At 34.3% G+C, this 17,952-nt stretch overlaps 2 protein-coding genes across 5 annotated transcripts; both read right to left on the bottom strand.

The window, feature by feature from the left end:
• Positions 1-437: 437 nt before the first annotated feature.
• Positions 438-4,414, bottom strand: LOC7461572 (putative glucose-6-phosphate 1-epimerase). The gene is made up of 8 exons (XM_002324426.4): positions 4,096-4,414; positions 3,288-3,362; positions 2,527-2,583; positions 2,289-2,443; positions 2,011-2,151; positions 1,511-1,613; positions 1,330-1,429; positions 438-873 (listed from the first exon to the last, which is right to left on the bottom strand). Exons 1-8 carry the CDS (start codon positions 4,195-4,197, stop codon positions 659-661), a joined length of 948 nt encoding a protein of 315 aa, XP_002324462.1. The 5' UTR covers positions 4,198-4,414; the 3' UTR covers positions 438-658.
• An 862-nt stretch (positions 4,415-5,276) lies between these two features.
• On the bottom strand, positions 5,277-17,347 carry LOC7488953 (villin-4). 4 transcript variants are annotated; one of them, XR_008058035.1, is made up of 24 exons: positions 17,038-17,347; positions 14,963-15,095; positions 14,579-14,678; positions 13,782-13,850; positions 13,454-13,690; positions 13,180-13,357; positions 12,960-13,092; positions 12,247-12,409; positions 12,002-12,149; positions 11,752-11,852; positions 11,201-11,356; positions 10,073-10,141; positions 9,889-9,957; positions 9,633-9,770; positions 8,917-9,045; positions 8,475-8,622; positions 8,324-8,334; positions 7,944-8,084; positions 7,540-7,665; positions 7,390-7,455; positions 6,362-6,689; positions 6,067-6,269; positions 5,791-5,980; positions 5,277-5,694 (listed from the first exon to the last, which is right to left on the bottom strand). XR_008058035.1 is itself a non-coding variant. In XM_052448978.1 (23 exons), the coding sequence occupies exons 2-23, from the start codon at positions 15,016-15,018 to the stop codon at positions 5,867-5,869; spliced, it is 2,883 nt and encodes a 960-aa protein (XP_052304938.1). In that variant the 5' UTR covers positions 15,019-15,084; positions 17,038-17,347; the 3' UTR covers positions 5,696-5,866. The 4 variants fall into 4 exon arrangements, 1 of the variants encoding a protein (XP_052304938.1); XR_008058034.1 differs by having other exon boundaries at positions 5,785-5,980; positions 14,963-15,084; XR_008058033.1 differs by having other exon boundaries at positions 14,963-15,084.
• Between the last annotated feature and the right edge of the window lie 605 nt (positions 17,348-17,952).

The following is a 17,952-nucleotide window of genomic DNA, read 5'->3' as shown; positions in this document are numbered from 1 at the left end:
TTACAAGAATTTGAAAAGTTAATCTGCATCGATATTTTTTTTATGATATTATTATTCAACATTAGTTTTTTTTTTAAATGGCTTTTTAATTATTTTTTTTATAAAGTTAGTCTAATATCATAACATCGATCATGAATGTTGACGAGTTAGCTCATTTTTATAACTTAAATTACATGTTACATTATCTCCAATTAGCTCTAATAAGATATTTTTGTCTATTCTTATTGGAAATAATTTTTTTTTCCATTTTGTATTATTGTTATCATTGCCAATTTTTTTAATCATTTCATTAAAATAAAATCAGATTATCAAACCTGGTTAGGGCTATAACTTGAGTTATTTGGTTTTAAAAAAAAAATTATTTGAAATGTGTTTTCAGTACTTAAAATTGTTTTTGACACAGAAAAATATAAACCCCGGCATAGCGCCGGACCAAATATAAAAGGGAAGGACCATCTCATTTCACAGCAGTGATCTACAGAAAATACAACATTCAAGTTTCAACATCTTCTCAAGCAAAGGCATAATTGAGCCATCTACACAGATGTGAGTGAATTCCAGTCCTGAATGGCACCAACTACATATTCAGAGTGCTGAATTTTAAACTTTCAGCCCATGTAGCTGTACAAAATATGTATATCAAAATCAAGGATCCTTGTTAGCTGCTCTGAAGAACTTTCTGAGGATCAAGTTGACCGCTACAATAGCTGGAAGGAACCGCAGAAAGTTCCAGCCTTCCTTTCCACTCCTCACCAGGTTTTAGTGTGATGGGTTTTTCAACAGCAGCAGCTTCCACACAGAGCATGTGCATGTACTCATCATCTCCAAAATCAGTCATAGTCTTTGCCTTCTTATCCCATGGATTCCACACCACTGCATGCAAGAAAAAGAAATTAAGATTACATCACTGAGCAGAAAGAGCTCTCAACTGCTATATTGAGGAAACTTAAGATTTCCAAATTCCAAGTGCTCTTAAATTTAGATATTGAAAGCACGGATAAAAATTAACAGAAATGAAGTAGAACTAAGTAGCGCCAAATATTTTCCCATGTGAAAGGTATACAGGTTCTAAATCAATTTGGAAAGCAATTGCCAAAAAAAGTAATGGTGGGAGGGTAACAACAAACCAGGGATTAAATTACAAAAGGATATGGTAGCATCATTATGAAAAAGTATTTCCATGTTTAGTAGTAGATCAGGATTTTGTATCTAATTTTTTAATCAGTCCATTGGCTATGCTACTTCATCAGTACTAGGGAGAAAACAAATCCTTACTCTTAATAAGGTCCCTTTAATTTAACAAAGTTGAAAAGAAATTGTCAAATTTACCAGCATCTGGAATTCCATCTTTGCGTAGTACAAAGGTTCTCTTCTTTTCGTGATCCAGAATTGCAATTTTAGTAGGAGTGCTAAGGTATATCTTGTCAACCTATACATGCATAAATGCTCAAATTAAGACATTGCAAGCAGAAGAACGCAAGCAGAAGGGAAACCTGTATTCTTAACCTACTTCTGATTCAAATGTTAATGCATCCCCTTGTTCAGTAAAACGTTGCTTATTTTGCAAGTTGTCAAGATAATCCAGTGTCTCTAAACCTTCAACCCGCACTTCACTGTAAACAAGCAAATAAGATTTATAAAGGATTCTAACCTACAGAATACTAAGAAAATACATGCACAAAATCATTCAAGTCAAAAAATATATGACACAATTTCTTCTAGCTAGAAGCATAGAACAGAATACTCTTCCAGTTTCCGTGCCATATTATTGTCAAAGATGACATCAAACTTGTTACCATATTAAGACTTTCTGATCAAGGATCTAAATGGTAGCTAAAGGAATAAATTTATGAAACCAATGCAGACACAACTATACATAGATAAAGAGACTGATAATACAGAAAAATGTGACTTCTACTAAGAGACAATTAAGGCTATCTGTAAGCATGGATAGAAAAACAATGACAATTTTAATGATATTAGGAGGTATGTAGCAAGTTAATTAATTACCTGATGTCTGAAACAGAGAAATATGTGTGATAAGCAAATGCAAATGTAAATGGCTTTCCATCAGCATTCGTATTCCTAACGCGAGATGTCAGCATCAGATCTCCCCCGGGTCCCAAAGCTACCCTCAAACGAAACTCATAACTAACAGTAAAGAGAAAGATGATCTAATAAATGACTGTTCATCCCATTGGGAATATGGAGTGGAAATGGTAATAAAGACTCTAGAACCCAAATTGATAAATAAGGATGCAAGGGATAAAAGATTAAAATGACTTCACCTGTAAGGCCACTTCTGCGTATCCTCTTCAGACGGCTTAAGGATCAAATCAATAAAGGACTTTGAATTTGTTGGAAATGGAGGTGGATCAGTGTCAATGCTCCAAAACTTATTCCTGGCAAATCCATGCTGCTCAAGGGAACCATGACTTCCGAACTGCAAATTTAGAGCAAGCTTTAGAAGGGAGGATGAAGCCAATTGAAAATCTTGAAAATGAAAGATGCAGAGTAAGTACATACTTGAGGAAAGCATATTGGAATACCGCCTCGAATTGCCTTTGGAGGTTTGAATATTGCCTGCACGAGACATTGATTATAGTCAGTTTAGTTTTCATACAGTATTTCAGAGGAGAGGACAAACATCAAAGTAAACTCAGGAAAGATGTCACAAGTCAATTAACCCTTCTCCCATCATCTAAGCAAAGTGGTGACAAAGAACATAGCAGTATTGTGATAACAGCATAAGCAAATACAAAAATCCAGGCCAACAAAAGATGGCAAGATATTAAATGTATTCACTACAGTGCAAGGAGAACCAAATCCCGTAACTGAATCTCCAATGATTTTTAGCAATCTGAAGTTAAGGCACTACATTCACTTTATATAGATTAGAGGTTTTATTTTCTCAAAAAACAATGGAGTTCAGCACAGCGGGGTGAATGTGAAAGAAGCATTTAGATACCCTAACATTCTGTGAACCAATTTATATTTCCCTATCCTTTTTTTTATTTTTTAACTATACCTTTACAAGTGATAGTTTGAGTACAGGATTCCTCCAGGGTGCCACTTGTGTTCTAGTTTAAAGGATGAAAACTGCGTACTAATTATTTCTTCATCATTCTTTGCATCTAATTTACAGTCTGGTTACAAATATTACAAAAAAACATATATTATAAATATTTGCTTAAGGATTGATAATGGGAAACAATTTCATGAAATTCCAAAACGAAATGTGCACAACAAAGAGGAATGGTGCAAATAAACAGAATGTTGCATAGCACCTTACTGCTGACAAAAAGCAACTCCTCTCCATGGTCATTCCTCCAGGATGTCACATGACCGCCATACAAATACACCTCGAGAAACAAGAAAAATATTATCATTGATGTAAATAAATACCTTGGCATGCACCATTATCTAATTTACATAAACTTGAATGCTAGTTTTTCTTGGCCACAACTCGATGATACAACACAACATTTTGGCACAACAATGATTAAGCACAGTTCAATCATCTTTGAATCTTTCTCCTTATTTGTGCAACAATAAAATAAAAAAAAAAACCAACATATTTCTTTTAGATGGAAAGTACCCAATCCAATCTAAATTCCTAGAAACAGGTTAGATTGCATTTACTTCAGTTTTCTCGGATTGAAGAACATGCAAAAGACGCCCTAATCACTATGACGTCTAACTTTATCAAAAGAGAAAAAGCACAGTTCTGATGATTAAAAGTGGGGTATTTCTAAGCTTTTTTTCCCTAAATTTGAGCACAATCAATCATTATAAACCCTAATGCATTTTTATTATATACAAGAAATGCTGAAAGAATTCAAGTGTTTCTCCAAAATTCATACCTTCCTTCGCCAAATACAAAATCAAGATGAACAAGAATCACAGAGATTGGTCATGAAAATTAAAGCCATTCAATCTTGAATTAAATCTTTCAGAATAAAATTACAATTTCCAGATCATAAAAAAGATAATAAAAGTAAAAATGTTACACAAAAATAAAAACAAAAATCTATCAGATCATAAAAATGAAAGAAAGAGGTGGCGTATGTCATTGCTGTTGTTATAAAGCAATACCTCAGCAGAAGAGCCACGTGGCCCGCGGAGCACAACCTTATCAAGGCCGTTGATGCCTTTACACAACTCCACCGCTACTCTCTCGCTACCACTCCCCGCCATTCTCACCCCTTTCCCTCCGCCCTCTCCCTCTCCCCCTCTCTCTCGCACTTGTCTTAGATTTTCGTTCTTTATTATTATTATATCACCAGTACTCCAAATTCCACTGCCTAAACTATCAGTTTCCTTTCCTTTTATTTTCTTCTTCTATTATTATTATCTCTCTCTCTCTCTCTGTATTTTCTGTCTTCTCGTTTGGCGATATTTTTATATGGTACTAACAGCACTGCACTTTTGCTTTTGCTTTCTTTCTTTCTTGTATTTGTGATATTTATTTATTTATTTATTTATTTCATAGGAAGGTTAAAGAGTAAAAAGTAAATTACTCTACAGTAACTGCGGTTTGAATGTGATTATGTATAATTTAAGCCCTCGACTCCCTTTATCCATTTTGTCAATTAAAAGCATCTGTTCTGTTGGTTATTTTTAATTTTTATATTTCCTTTTTTCTTAAAATCTTTTTAGAATATGGAAAATCAAAGAAAATGTGTTCTTGACTAAAAATGAATTTTTCATTTTATAGAACACGTGTTTTCTAGTTCTTTTTATATTTATTTTTAGAATATGTAAAATTTTATGTTTATTTTTTAATTATTTTCATTTTTTATTATTATTTTATGCTAAATTATTACTTTATTACTCAACTTTGACTGTTGCCCGTTGGCCGGAGAAGGGATGAAATTTACAATCAAGATTGTTATAGCTCTAGGAATTGAAAATCCATATTTTCAAATTTACAATAAGTTTTAAAATCATATATTTGATATTTTTATAGTTTTCTTTTATAACATTTTCACTGTTTTTCATATGAAGATAAAAAACTAAAAGGGTCATTAATACAATATTTTATTTATATAATTATTTTCTTTCATATTTTTTATTTAGTTAATATCATAAACTTATTTTTTTTTATCACAAATCCAAAATAAAATATTCTTTTTTTGGAGTTAATAAGTATAAGTTTTTCATGATTATTTTTAATTTGAATGGGATAAAAGTAATATTTTTTAAGTATTATATATAATTGGGTGGTATCCTTAACTCAAAAAAAAAAAAAAAAAAAAAAAAGGAACAGCAAGAAGGAAAGAAACACACTTTAATTGGAAACAAATGATGAGTGGACTGGTTTTACACTGCTCTACACACTTACATCCTCAGTTGTACAATAAACCTAAATCTTCTTCATTCTCAAGCCCCTACTCTACTGAAAACAATCCCATGTGATCCGAAAATGAAAAACAAAAACTCAAGCTCGCAATCAACCTGTAACCATAAAAGAATACCGAAGAACTAACTCAAACCGAAAAAAGGAAGGGGAAAAAATATGTAGAGTTTGACATTCAAACCACCATATGGAGAAGGAAGAAAAGGAAAGAGTGAGAAATGGCAAAAATCTCTGATTTGTTTAGACAATCGAGAAAACAAGCTTCCTGGGGGCAGAAGCAGCTAAAAAAGCACTGATGCTGTCCCTTTTAAATTCTGAGAAACCAAGATCGTTCACTGCAGCAAGAAACAAAAGGTGTCATTGAGATTACTAAAGAATAGAAGAAATTGAGGATGCCAAAAATACAACTATTGCACAGGAACAACTTTTACAGATTCACAAGCAAGCTTTTCCACCGGCAGCCTCCGTAGCAGCGAGCTGAAAGGAAAGCTGAGGCATGATGGAGACTCAGAACAATTGAAGGGCCATTTTGAGCTTGTTCTGTTTCCATTTGGGCAACTTATAGAAAGCATCCTTTGCCATCCCAAATTTCTCCCTAAATTCTGCTGCTGAGAGGTAAGTCTGCAGGCAATCGAGCAGAAATATCTCAGAACAAAGTCAACAATGAATGCTTGAAGAAAAGTATTGTCTAACTGTTTGTATTTTACCTCTCGCTTGGTCACATCAATTTCAGTTACAGGATCTGGCGAGTTAACTTTAAGGCCTTCATATGGATAAATTGGGAGCCCTTCCTCATCTTCAGCTTCACCCTCTTTCACATCCTCCTGTATGGTCAGGGATTCTATTCTGATGCTTATAGGCTTCTCCTTAGAGTTTGACTCAGGTGTCGATTTTGGAGTCTCAGGGCTCACTTCAGACATGGCAAGTAGTTATATCAAATTTACACACCTATACAGATTGGAGATTTAGAAGTAAATAGCTTCCAAGAAGCAAGGTGCATACCCTTGACAGACCGCGGCATAATTACTTGTCGTGCTGGTGGCGGTTGTTCAAAACTTGCAGTCAATGCTGCTATAGCTGCAGATTTGGAAGCCAGTTTTGCTGAATCAGGGCTCACAGACTTTGGATATACCTTTCTTACAACTGGTGGTGGAGTTGAAAGGTTTCTGGCATTAGGGTTCTCAAAATTAGCAGCCAGGGCATTGAAAGCTGGAGACCTTCCCCTAACTCGAACTCTGTCAGGACTGAAAGACATGCTTCTGGAACGCTGTGATTTGTCAGGTACACTAGATCTGCCTCCATAAGATACGGCTGTTCTACGTTTGGGTTTCTAAAAATGCATAGCATAAGCAATCAGAAATTGAATGGTGGTGACAACAGTATATGGGAACTAAAATCAGCAAGCATGTCGATGGAACATGTCAATGGATTGTTAGATTCAATGAAGAATCACAAGATAGGCTCAGACCGTAGAGTTTATGTGCTCTTCAAAAATTTAACACCTATCTTTCTTCTCATTCATTAGTTGTCTATTTATTGTTGGTGGTGGATAACAAACGCTAACCCAGACTTCTGAAGATTAGTAACCAAAGAGCTAACATGCGACCTGACATCGGTCTAAAGCTAGCATAATTCAAGATAGAGCAATTGCACCAGCATCATGTCTAGTGGCAAACACAAAACACCTTTTCTATTTCTTTCCTGACTTCATCTGTGTATTTGTTCCATACATTTTGTTGTATAATTCCAAGTAGGAAATTGCATATTCAATTAAAATCATAAGAGCAAGTTTCCAAATTAATCACTGTAATATCAAGATCACCTATGTCCTATTGCTTTAATCAACAAGAGGTCCACACTTGAGATCAAAGAAATGAGATGCTTGGAAAGATCAAAGATGTGAAGAAAGACGGCAAACAAACTACCAACATTAATTAAAGATACATGAAGCGAATATGCAACCAAGAAAACTACCTACATGATATTCTGAGATACCTGTACACAGGATAAAAGAACTGAAGATATCTTACATCTAGAAGTGGAGTACCCCCATTTTTTACAATTGCAAGTTTCCTTTGGAATGAGTTTCCATGCATCTGCATTCAAAATGAAAGCATTAAGATCACATACAAATCTAAAATATGAGTTGATTGCTGAACAAGAACTGAAATTTAACTCACTGAAGATTTTGCAGAATCCCATGTGAAGAAGCGTGTGAAGAAAGGTGGCTCACTCCCTTCCATAACAATATATATTGGAGTTTCACCGGATGACTTCTTTAACAGAAAATCATGCTCAAGAAATTTCTGTAGAAAGTGAGAACAAAAACGAAATTAAAACAGAGCTGATATGAGCAGTAAATTATTGTAAACTACCTGTCATAACAATCTAACCAAGGGTCAAGTCAAATCACGTTTAATTGAGTTTTTGAGCCATAAATGATAAAACTGGTTGAGTGGTAGCCAACTATGGACATCAGACCAAAAACTTGAAAGAAGTGCAGTAGTTCAAATGCAAGCTACAACTGTCAAAGTAATGCATAATTATTGCATCTAACTAAACCCTAATAAATGGTACATGGTACCTCTCCAATACTCAAGGCTTGCAGTTTGCTTTTGGAGTCAACCTGTTGCCCCACCCAGACAAAGATCTCAGAGTGAGTATCCAAGATAAAAATATCTTCAGTCATTAAATCATCCTGGGTGAAGTTGTATATCTCAGAAACCTGCAATGACAAGAACTTGTTATAAAAGCCAACGCACAAGACTTAAGTACATAGAAGTCTCGTGACAATGTACTCATTGGAAAACATCTGAAAACTCACAACCCTTCCAATCCGTAACACATGAATACATAAAGAAAATGAGAATTTTAAAAACCACCACAGCTTTGAAACAAGCAGAACTTGGAATAACACCTAGGGCGGTATGGCACTAGAAATGATTGACTAGAAAGGAAACACACCTTCAGGTTTCCTGCAGATGACCATGAATTTTTGCAGCAACAAAGCCATGCGAGAAAAGGAAAAGAAAGACTTTTACAATTTACATGAGATACGAACAAACGTGAAAAGCAACAAAACAAATCTAAAAACCAGAAAGGTTATCTTCCCTACCTTTCAAAAATATGCAAGAGAATAGGTGCGGATCACTTTCAGCTTCCCTTGCAAGTTTTTGACTGGGATATTCAGATTTACCTCCTAACAAATCCCAAAATTGTTCAGATTCTGAACCTTCCTTTTGTGGCTTAGACTGCATATTTGGCTGCAGAAATTTCACAGGTAAACAAGACCATTAAAGAGCCCAGTTTACACCAAAATAACCTGAAAACTAAAAATGAGCTTCTTTATGCATGCAACATAAAATTTTGGAAGACAAAGTAATTCAAGAATCTAATTTGATATAAGAATTCTTAGTACGAGCATATCTGACCATAAAAATGATGCATCTCCATGTAATTATATCATCCATTATGGATAATTAGTTAAGTAAATAAAACGAAATCTGTACATCCTATATCAAATTACTTAAGGAACTTATTAGGAAGAAATATCAAACCTTTATCAAATCCAGCTGCCTTTCAATAAGTTCCTGGTCCTCTGAAGTAGTAAGGTTTCCAGACCACGTAAAAACAGAGGAATCATTATGTAATATGTAACAGTAGGAGGAATTCAGTGATGATGCAACCTGATTGAATTTCAATGAAAAGGATAAAAGGGTAAGTATCATCTTGTATACACAACAATAAGGAACCAGAAAAACTACATACTACACAAAAGTTGAAGTCTTTAGGGAATTATATTTGGTAATACCATATTACTAGGACCTGTTTAAAAATATTGAACACTCTTTTCATAAACTGCTTACACTTTAACATGTACGAGACAATTTAATATAACCACAAATATGATTAAAATTTTAGTAAATTTGGCAAAGAATTTTAGAGTAATTTTGACAAGTCAATTTAATTTTTATTCTTTTTCCTTATTTTCTCTCCATCACTTCCCTTTTCCTAATGAGAAGACTTATGCAACTCAGCCTGGAAATGCAATTCAATTCAGGAAACGTGTTAAAACATTCACGGCCACTTCTAAGACATCTCCAAAGCAATGAACAAAAGATTATGGATATTTGTATCATGTTGAGTATAAATTGTCTAGGAATGAAAAAGGGCAGTCAAGAGTGAGGTAAAAATAGTGCATAGATTAAAAATAGAAAGATATTCAATATCACATTGCACAACAAACTGTAGAAACAATGATAAAGGCACATACTGGCTCAACTTGTATAGCCTGCATATTATCAGGTCCAGAACCCTGAACCCTGAATAACGCAACACCATCCTCCTTGCATGTCTCATCTGGGAGTTCATTTTCAGCAATATATTTCTTGTAACCAGAGCTATGACCACCCTGATAAACTTTACAATTAGCTGATTTGGTTGAAAGTTGGAAAAAAATATTAAAAACTAAATTATTGACACTAAATTCTTGATTGAAGTTTCAGTGGATGTGTCACAAACTCACAAACCTTAAATACAATAAAGCTCTGGAAGATTGAAAAGAACTGGATAGGCTCATTTCCTTCAAAGATGCGAGCCTAATAATTAATAACAAGATAGAATCAGAAAAGGTCCCAAATATGAACAGCAATCTCCTCGTTACATACAACAACAACAACAACAAAAAGTAATTACTGGAAAAAAGAATACTACCTGGGCAGGTAGAAACTTTAATGATTCAACCATCTTGCTCGCCAATGAAATAGCAGAAGCTCTTTCCTCCTATTTTTCAATGAGAAATGTTTTATATGAGGGTAAACTAATAGGCTCCATATATCAGCACCTAGAAGAGGTTGCATTACAAAACTTCTAGAAAGGGCAAAGAAAGCAAGACAAGACCTCTAATTCATGTGTACAAAAATATATGAAAATATGGGTTTTGTACATATATAATTGTAGCCTGCACAGAGCACCCATCCTGCTTCCAGCAGAATACTATATGTAGGAAAAAATATTTACATGCGTAATCATCCACTATTCACAATTAAGAGCTCATTTTTTTAAATATATACAAGTGTGCACCCTCTCGATACAATAGAGCCAACCGCTGTTGAGATTAAAACAAAAAAACCATTAACCATAATCAATAAAGTTATTTCCACCTCACATTTAGCTTAGCAGATGCATGGCCAATGATTTGATGAATATATGACAATAAAAATATATTTGACGAATATATTTGTGTCTATACCACTCAAAATGAGAACAACTGGGAAAAACATAAAAATGCACAAGTAGCAAAAGAGAGAAGGGGAAGAAAAGCTTTTAAGCCAGTGAAAGTTGTAGGGACAACAAAGAAAAGCCATGAATTCTAACACAAGGAGGCACATACAAATATTAACAATTATCAGATGTTTGTCTCTACAATGCCAATACCACGATTAATTAAACACTTTAACACTGTGATTTTATTTGTACCAAAAGTCCAAACAGAGCATTGCTTAACTGTCTGGCTAATACTATATCACTGATGAACAGTGTGAACAAGCTGTTTTTTGTGCTAAAACATTTCATATGAACAAGCTATTTTTTGTGCTAAAACATTTCATATGAACAAGCTACATTTTATGCTTAAAACACTTTCACTTTCCCAATAAACAAGAGATCCAGAGCATAATGCGTGAAATGAAACTAAGAAAACAATGCAATGATAGCATTCTGTGCTAGACACTGGAATGCCCCACTCCTATTTTGTGACATGTTCCAAAAGGTATTAATGACAGCACCAAATGCTCAAAATGAAATAGGGGCATGAGTTAGTATAGGATGCTTGACATTCACCTCAACACTCTTCTTCCCAAACCATGTTCCTATAAGATATTCTTCCCTGTCTTCTCCTGGATATGAATACTGAAAAATATAGCAACCTCCACTGTAAAATTTTGACTGATTTGCAGCAGGAATGAGAATCTTTTCCTGGTCATTCACACTCCAAACCTGTGCAATCATGGTGGAGCTATAATTAGAACCTAATCAGAAAGCATTTTCTGTGGATATGACTAGTGAATTAAGAAGTATCGTTAGTTGAGAGGAACAAGAGAACATAAATTTCATTTCGGAGAGGAATTGCATTGAAAAATACAAATCTAAAATGCCTAAGAAGCATTTCAGAAATACTTGGAACCTTTTTACTTTGAAATGAAACAATACAGGAAAGACTTGAGCTCTTTGTTCAACTTAGGTTGAGATTTGCGTTCTTTTACATAGTAAAATTATAAATGAGATCTGAATTCAGGGTGGGGGTTGGGAATAAATAATGGGCATCCTGCCAGTCCTAGGATCCAAAGTCCAAACCTAATCAATTGGCAAAACTAGGATAATATATACAGCACCTGCAAATTCCCAGTGACATCAATGTATGGTTGAGGTTCTTCTTTCACAGGAGCAGTTTTCAACAGACCATTGACATTAACCCCCTGGCGTCTTAGAAGTGCTGTAGAATCATTGAAAAGAAGATCCATGAGCATTGGAAAATGGTGATAAGAATGAATGATACCTAACACTAATGATGGTCATGATTGCTTCAAGAATAAAAACCAAATACAAGAATAAAATAATCTATGAGATAATTCAATTGCTGACCTGCAACTTTTCCTCTACCATCCTCAGACACAGTCACGTTAGTTGTCTGAGGCCACGATTCAAATTTTGATCTAAACATCACCGTCTCAAACCCCTCAATTACACGAGCAATGCGGGAATTTGGACGTTCAGCAGCACGGACTAACTCCTGATCAGCGGGATCAACAACAAGCAAAGAAAATTGAGAATTTATATCATTGCAGACATTCTATGATCTCCATATTGAAGATGGGATAAAGTATTACTTCCGCTGCTCCGCTGGCACTTTTCCTTTCGTCAAGAGAAGTATTTCTCCCCATCCATACAAAGACTTCAATTCCACAATCTAGAATGTAACACTTATTGGTGTCCAGCAACTCCCTTGTCAAAGAATCAGCTTCAACAGGTTCTGCCTGTCCCTTCTCAACACTTTCATGTAAAAGGTAATTTGTCAGAACTACATCATTATTGTACATGATAGTTCATCCATCATACACAATATTAAATGCAGAAAATCAAAGCATATGTATTGATTGCCATATATTTTCATTCATTATCTCCAAATAATTAAACCCAACAAGTTCTACCTTTCCAACACTTGAAAGGCAACACATAAATTGTTTAGGATAAAATAATATTGTTACAACTCTAAATATTATTGTTCGGTTCCATAATTCAGTAAAAAAGTGATTCTTATATTTAACACAAGACGCCAAAGAAAACGTTTCGGTATATAATTATACAGTTTTGGTAATTTTTTTTGCTGAAAAGAAATGTGATTCATGCTAACTATTATCTTTCATAGAAAACCCTCAGAAACAGTTCAGAGAAGACAAAAAGGAAACAAATATAATTCAAGGTAATGATGCATACGGATAAATCTGTTTCTACTAGATGATAACAATTAGTAGAGTAGATAAAAGACTTATGGCATGCAAAGATATGTCATTGGAGAAAGGAATTTGAGAGAAGACATTACTGAAACAGCTTAGTAGGAAAAGAAACATCAGTCTTATCCTCATCACTAGTTGTTTTCCTTGGAAGTGGAGCAAAGCCACCAAAGAAACCCCAGAACTCTCCAGTTTCAGCATCAGCCATCAATTTTCCATCCTCTATGCGAAAAGGACAGATAACTCGAATCAAAGAGCAATAGTTGTAAACTATCAATATTGCAGTCTCCAGTCTAATTCTCTACTTACCAACAGCAGCCACCTCACATTTTCCATCATGATAAGTATCTTTGATGTACTGAACCACCTCTAAAGCTTTAGCTCTCTCTTGAATGGATGAGTTGGAGCCATTAAATTGAAAAATTTTTGACTTTGTATCAAGAATAAAAATATCATCGTGGTTGAGTGAGGATCGAGCAAAAGGAACCTGCCAACAAAAGGTTAGATGCTTAATATAGAGACGATAATTGATAATAATGATAATTCTTCCTGATAAATACAAAATGTAACTTCACAGACTTGCCTCGTTCACATGGACAACGTGTTTTCCTCTACAAACAAACAAGTGTGTCTGGTGTTCCATGGCCTCAGCTTGTTTGAATCCAGATGCGACTCCACCTTCTTGAGGTATAATACATGGTTTAAAATAAGATAAGAACTTCTCAGTTTCATGTCCCTGCACTTCACGATACTGCACAGCACGGCCTCCAAGAGCAGCATCTAGTTCAACTGTTTTAATGGCAGCAGCACCTGCTTCATCCTATTTTAAAAGAGTGTGGTCACAAGATGAAAGGCATAGAGCACAATTCTGACAATGAAAAACATCTGGAAAATGAAAAACAAAGACTCACCTGAGAGGTATCTTTACCTAGCCAATAATGAATATCATGACGTAAGGAACCACTTTTTAGTGCAGTTGTCTGCAGGGAGAAAAACAAATATGGCATCATAATAATAAAAATTAATGAAAAGTTTTTCACTCTGAAATATCAGAAAATCAAAGAATTGGCTTCACCTTTCAAAAAAAAAAGGTATAAGAAACAGCTATATCACTCACTCAACAAAACAGTCTACCAATTTATAGACAGAATTAGTTAATGCTCTAAAACAGTGCGCATGATAGAGATCAAACAGATAAGACTCAAAACAGAAGCAAAACCACTTGCCAGTGTCTTCTGCTTTTCTCTTTTGAGAATGAAACATGAGCCTTCTTCCCATTCATACTCAACAAGATCTTAATCAACAGATCCTTGTTTTTTCCCATTTCCCTGTCTTTCAAAGGCTATATTCTATTTATGCTCACACAAAATTACTTCTTAATGTATCATTTGTCATCTACTTATCCTTTCTTCCCTGTTCACTAAGTCAACTTCCTAATAAGTACAGAAACATTAAAAAGGACATCAATGCACATGGATAAACCATCTTCGAGAACCTTCCCACAACTTCTACTTGATTAGTCATCTTTCTCATGATTGAAGTTAGAGGAAAGACCTCCAAACATCCAAAATCATATAACCGACAATTCACTCAATGATATGATCATATGAACCCTTTCCTTTTGCAACCAAATATAAAACACACATGCAGGTGCAGATGTGTGTGCACATAGACAAGAAACACAGTGGATAGGAAACAAAACACCAACCTGTAAAATTACATAGGAGTCCCCGGTAAAAAATTTTCCATGAGAGGACTTCGGCACAGGAACAGGACGAAAGTTTTCAATCCGCCATATTTCAAGTCCACTATATATTGTCAAGGACGGTATGGTCAGAAGCAAATTAATTGGAAACTATATCTATCTAAGATTAACATAAGTGATTGTAATAATTCTCACCCCTTGAGTTATTGTGCAACTAAAGTATATGCTACATTAGGATGTAATAATTCTAATCCCTTGAGTGTTACTATGCAACTAAAATATATACTACATTTCAAGAATCAGAACTTCCAGTGAGCAACTCATGAAAAAAGAAATTCATAAGTGAATAATTCAAATATGCTTGATATATTATCAAACAAAGGATACGCCTTTTGTCCAGCTCCCTGAAAGGCCGAGTCTAAATCTCTCATGGAAACAGCCATACTGTTTCTGCTCTTCAATTATTTGGATTGCCACAACTCCAGGCAGAATATAGAGAAAGGATTACCCTGAAATAGAACTAGCAGCATTTATGTTAGATAATGGAATAGAAAAGAAAAGATGTAAACTACTTGAAAAGGCATAGATAACTAAATAATTGCAGGCAACAATTTTGTAGAATGGAGAGAAGATGGCACTCAGAAACTTCTTGGTATGAAGCAAACAAAATAATTTCACAATTAAAATAGATTAAAGTAAAAAATAATTGATATCCCATGCATATAGTACAATTTGAATCAAAACCATGCAAAACAGGTAAAGATTTCATCATAAATCCAACATGCTTGCATGACTTAATTTTGCAAGTAAAGTATGACAGATGTGAACTATTTCCAGATTGAATAGCTGCTCAACATGAACTCTTAAATCAGACAATGCATGCTTAAACATATATCTTATCTCCAAAACTGAGCATCAATGATTAAATTTGTCTATGGAAAAGGAGGAGACTGACAGGAAACTGTTTACTAACACTTTACAGAAACCTCTTAATCAGTGGAAACAAATACCTTATAGGATAAGCCTCATTGGCAGAAGCTCAGGAAGTATATAATTTCCCAAGAAGAGTTGTCTAAGATAATTCTAAAATTGAGTATCCCCATTTACAAATAATGTTTTATAGTCAAATTCAAAGTTTACCATAAGAACTTTCCACAGATTATACATATGTTAAGATTCTGTTAATGACTCAGATGTTCCAACAAAATTTGCAGTCTCAAATTCATTACCACATTGTATGTTGAATCCTTTTCTGAATCCCAGACAAAGAGCTTTGGTGGATGATATTATCATTCAATTTTGAGAAACTAAAACTACGAAATCCCTGATACATATGTACTCACATCTACCTTTTCCAGATAGAGTATCTATCACAGGTTTCAGCAACTCCACATGTTTTCTCATATCTGAGATAATCAGTAACTAAGTCCCTATCATCACATCTATAGAGGAAATCAATCATCCATAGTCACCTCATAATACTATGATCATTAGCTTCTTGCTCAGGTTCTTAGTTCCACAAAAGTACCAAAGAACTCCATCCTCAGCAGGATAGATACTGAAACATAATTGAAAGATCTATGCTATAAATTCTAGACCTATGTTTAGGATAATAATACACAAGATGCCAATGCCATTCGGAATATGAACTAGTCCAACGAAAAATATGGATTTTGAAATGTGAAATTAGCCTCAAACTCAAAGGAACAACTGGTTCTATCTCCCATCTACTTCGGCCAACCCCATAAAACATTTGCCACCAATCCAAGTAGACCCCAACATCAAATAGTACGATGTTTTGTATACTCACATGGTGGTGTTAAAATAGGTAACCAACCAATAAATGACAAAATATCAAGACAAAATAATACAATAAAAATGACACTCAAAAACCAAGACAATGCCGTTATATGAAATCAATGAACCCCGGATAACATCGGCATCAGAACATGGAGCGAAAATCAAGAAAATCTTGGCACACAAACCAATGATCAAATCAAAACTAGAAGAGAACCAAAATATTAGAAAATAACATATTAACAAAACCTACATTGAAAACCCAACAATCTAAAACTTCCCAAATACCGAAATTCAGATATAAAACAATATTTTACTCAAACACACATCAACCGATGCAATTTTGGGTTGATCAAGTAGCCCACTATTGCCAACATAAGCTAACGTGACCCAGATCAATAATAATAATAATAATAATAAAAATCTAAAAACACCAGATCAAGCCCAAAGCATCCAAAACAAAGAAACCAAAGTATAAACAATACAATTTTTTGCTACTTTCAATAAAAACAAGAAAACCCAACATGTCAAACATCCAGACAGGAACCAAAACAGTCAAATTTGTGGTCTACTTTACTGGATTTAGCAAAAGAGATGATAATTCAAAAATCCCAGATGCTAAAAGACATGGGAAATTCAAAATCTTGAAATGCAAATGAAAATACCTGGTCTTTGAAGCTGATAATCCAATAAAGAAGCAACCCCAGATCCAATCTAATAAAAAAAATTAAGAGAAAATTAGAAATTTCTTTTTTTTTTCTTAATTTCCTCCTCCTTGTTTTAGTAGCAAAGACAGAGAAAACCTGGACAGGCTAAAAGGAAAGTTGAGAGAGAGGGATAAAGGTGGGGGTAAAGAGAAGAAGAAAAGAAGCGAGAATAGCAAATGAAGTATAGAGCGAGAGAAAAAAGTTAGAGAGAGAAAGAGGGGAGTTGGAGGGAATGATGTGTTGCCAGACGTGCTTATCACTAACGGCAACAAATGCCACCCCACAAGAACATATGAACTCTTTCGTTATTTGCATTTTCCTATAAATATTGTATTTTTGTAATTAAAATTTCCAACAACAACAATTAAAGAATAAGAAATCCCATTGTCAAATCAAATTTCTAACATTATTATTATGGAGAGATTTGAGATGGAGAGATTTCTTACCAATGTGCATTTTGTTAGAAGAAAGTTTGAAATCTAGGTTAATATATATATATATATATATATATATATATATATATATATTAAAAGAACTAGAAAAGCTTGGGGCTTGCTCTTGAAATGGTAAATAATGCTCATAATCCAATTATTTTAGGAAAATAGGATGAGAAAACTTTGGATGTGACGAGGATTGAATTAGAAATCCAAGTAATGATTACTCTAGAGAAGGTTTCAATTGAAAGTTCATAGAATGAATGATAAAAGGAAAAGGTTAATCGACCTTTTTGACTTTATAAAATCTAGTAAATCGAAAAACAGTTGAAACCCTGTAATAACAATAAAATAGTCTTAATCCAGATCAAGTTTATGATATTTGCTGCCGATTAGGGTTATATTTGTCAAATCAAGAAAAGCAAAAAACTTATAAAAT

This window comes from Populus trichocarpa, chromosome 18 (assembly GCF_000002775.5).
Source record: "Populus trichocarpa isolate Nisqually-1 chromosome 18, P.trichocarpa_v4.1, whole genome shotgun sequence".
Classification (NCBI taxonomy): domain Eukaryota; kingdom Viridiplantae; phylum Streptophyta; class Magnoliopsida; order Malpighiales; family Salicaceae; genus Populus; species Populus trichocarpa.
The sequence above is the reverse complement of the archived record's forward strand: the minus strand, read 5'-3'. Positions and strand labels throughout refer to the sequence as shown.

Bases quoted from the DNA above. Each gene is read 5' to 3' on its own strand.
- LOC7461572 (XM_002324426.4), bottom strand. From the start codon at position 4,197: ATGGCGGGGAGTGGTAGCGAGAGAGTAGCGGTGGAGTTGTGTAAAGGC. The intron at 2,584-3,287 runs GTGCTATGCAAC...TGTCTCGTGCAG, and splicing joins TGCTTTTTGTCAGCAGTAAG to GCAATATTCAAACCTCCAAA. The intron at 1,614-2,010 runs GTAATTAATTAA...GCTTGTTTACAG, and splicing joins TTCTCTGTTTCAGACATCAG to TGAAGTGCGGGTTGAAGGTT.
- LOC7488953 (XM_052448978.1), bottom strand. From the start codon at position 15,018: ATGGCTGTTTCCATGAGAGATTTAGACTCGGCCTTTCAGGGAGCTGGA. The intron at 12,410-12,959 runs GTAATGTCTTCT...TTTACATGAAAG, and splicing joins TTTCCTACTAAGCTGTTTCA to TGTTGAGAAGGGACAGGCAG. The intron at 7,456-7,539 runs GTGAGTTAAATT...TTTTGAATGCAG, and splicing joins GGGATTCTGCAAAATCTTCA to ATGCATGGAAACTCATTCCA.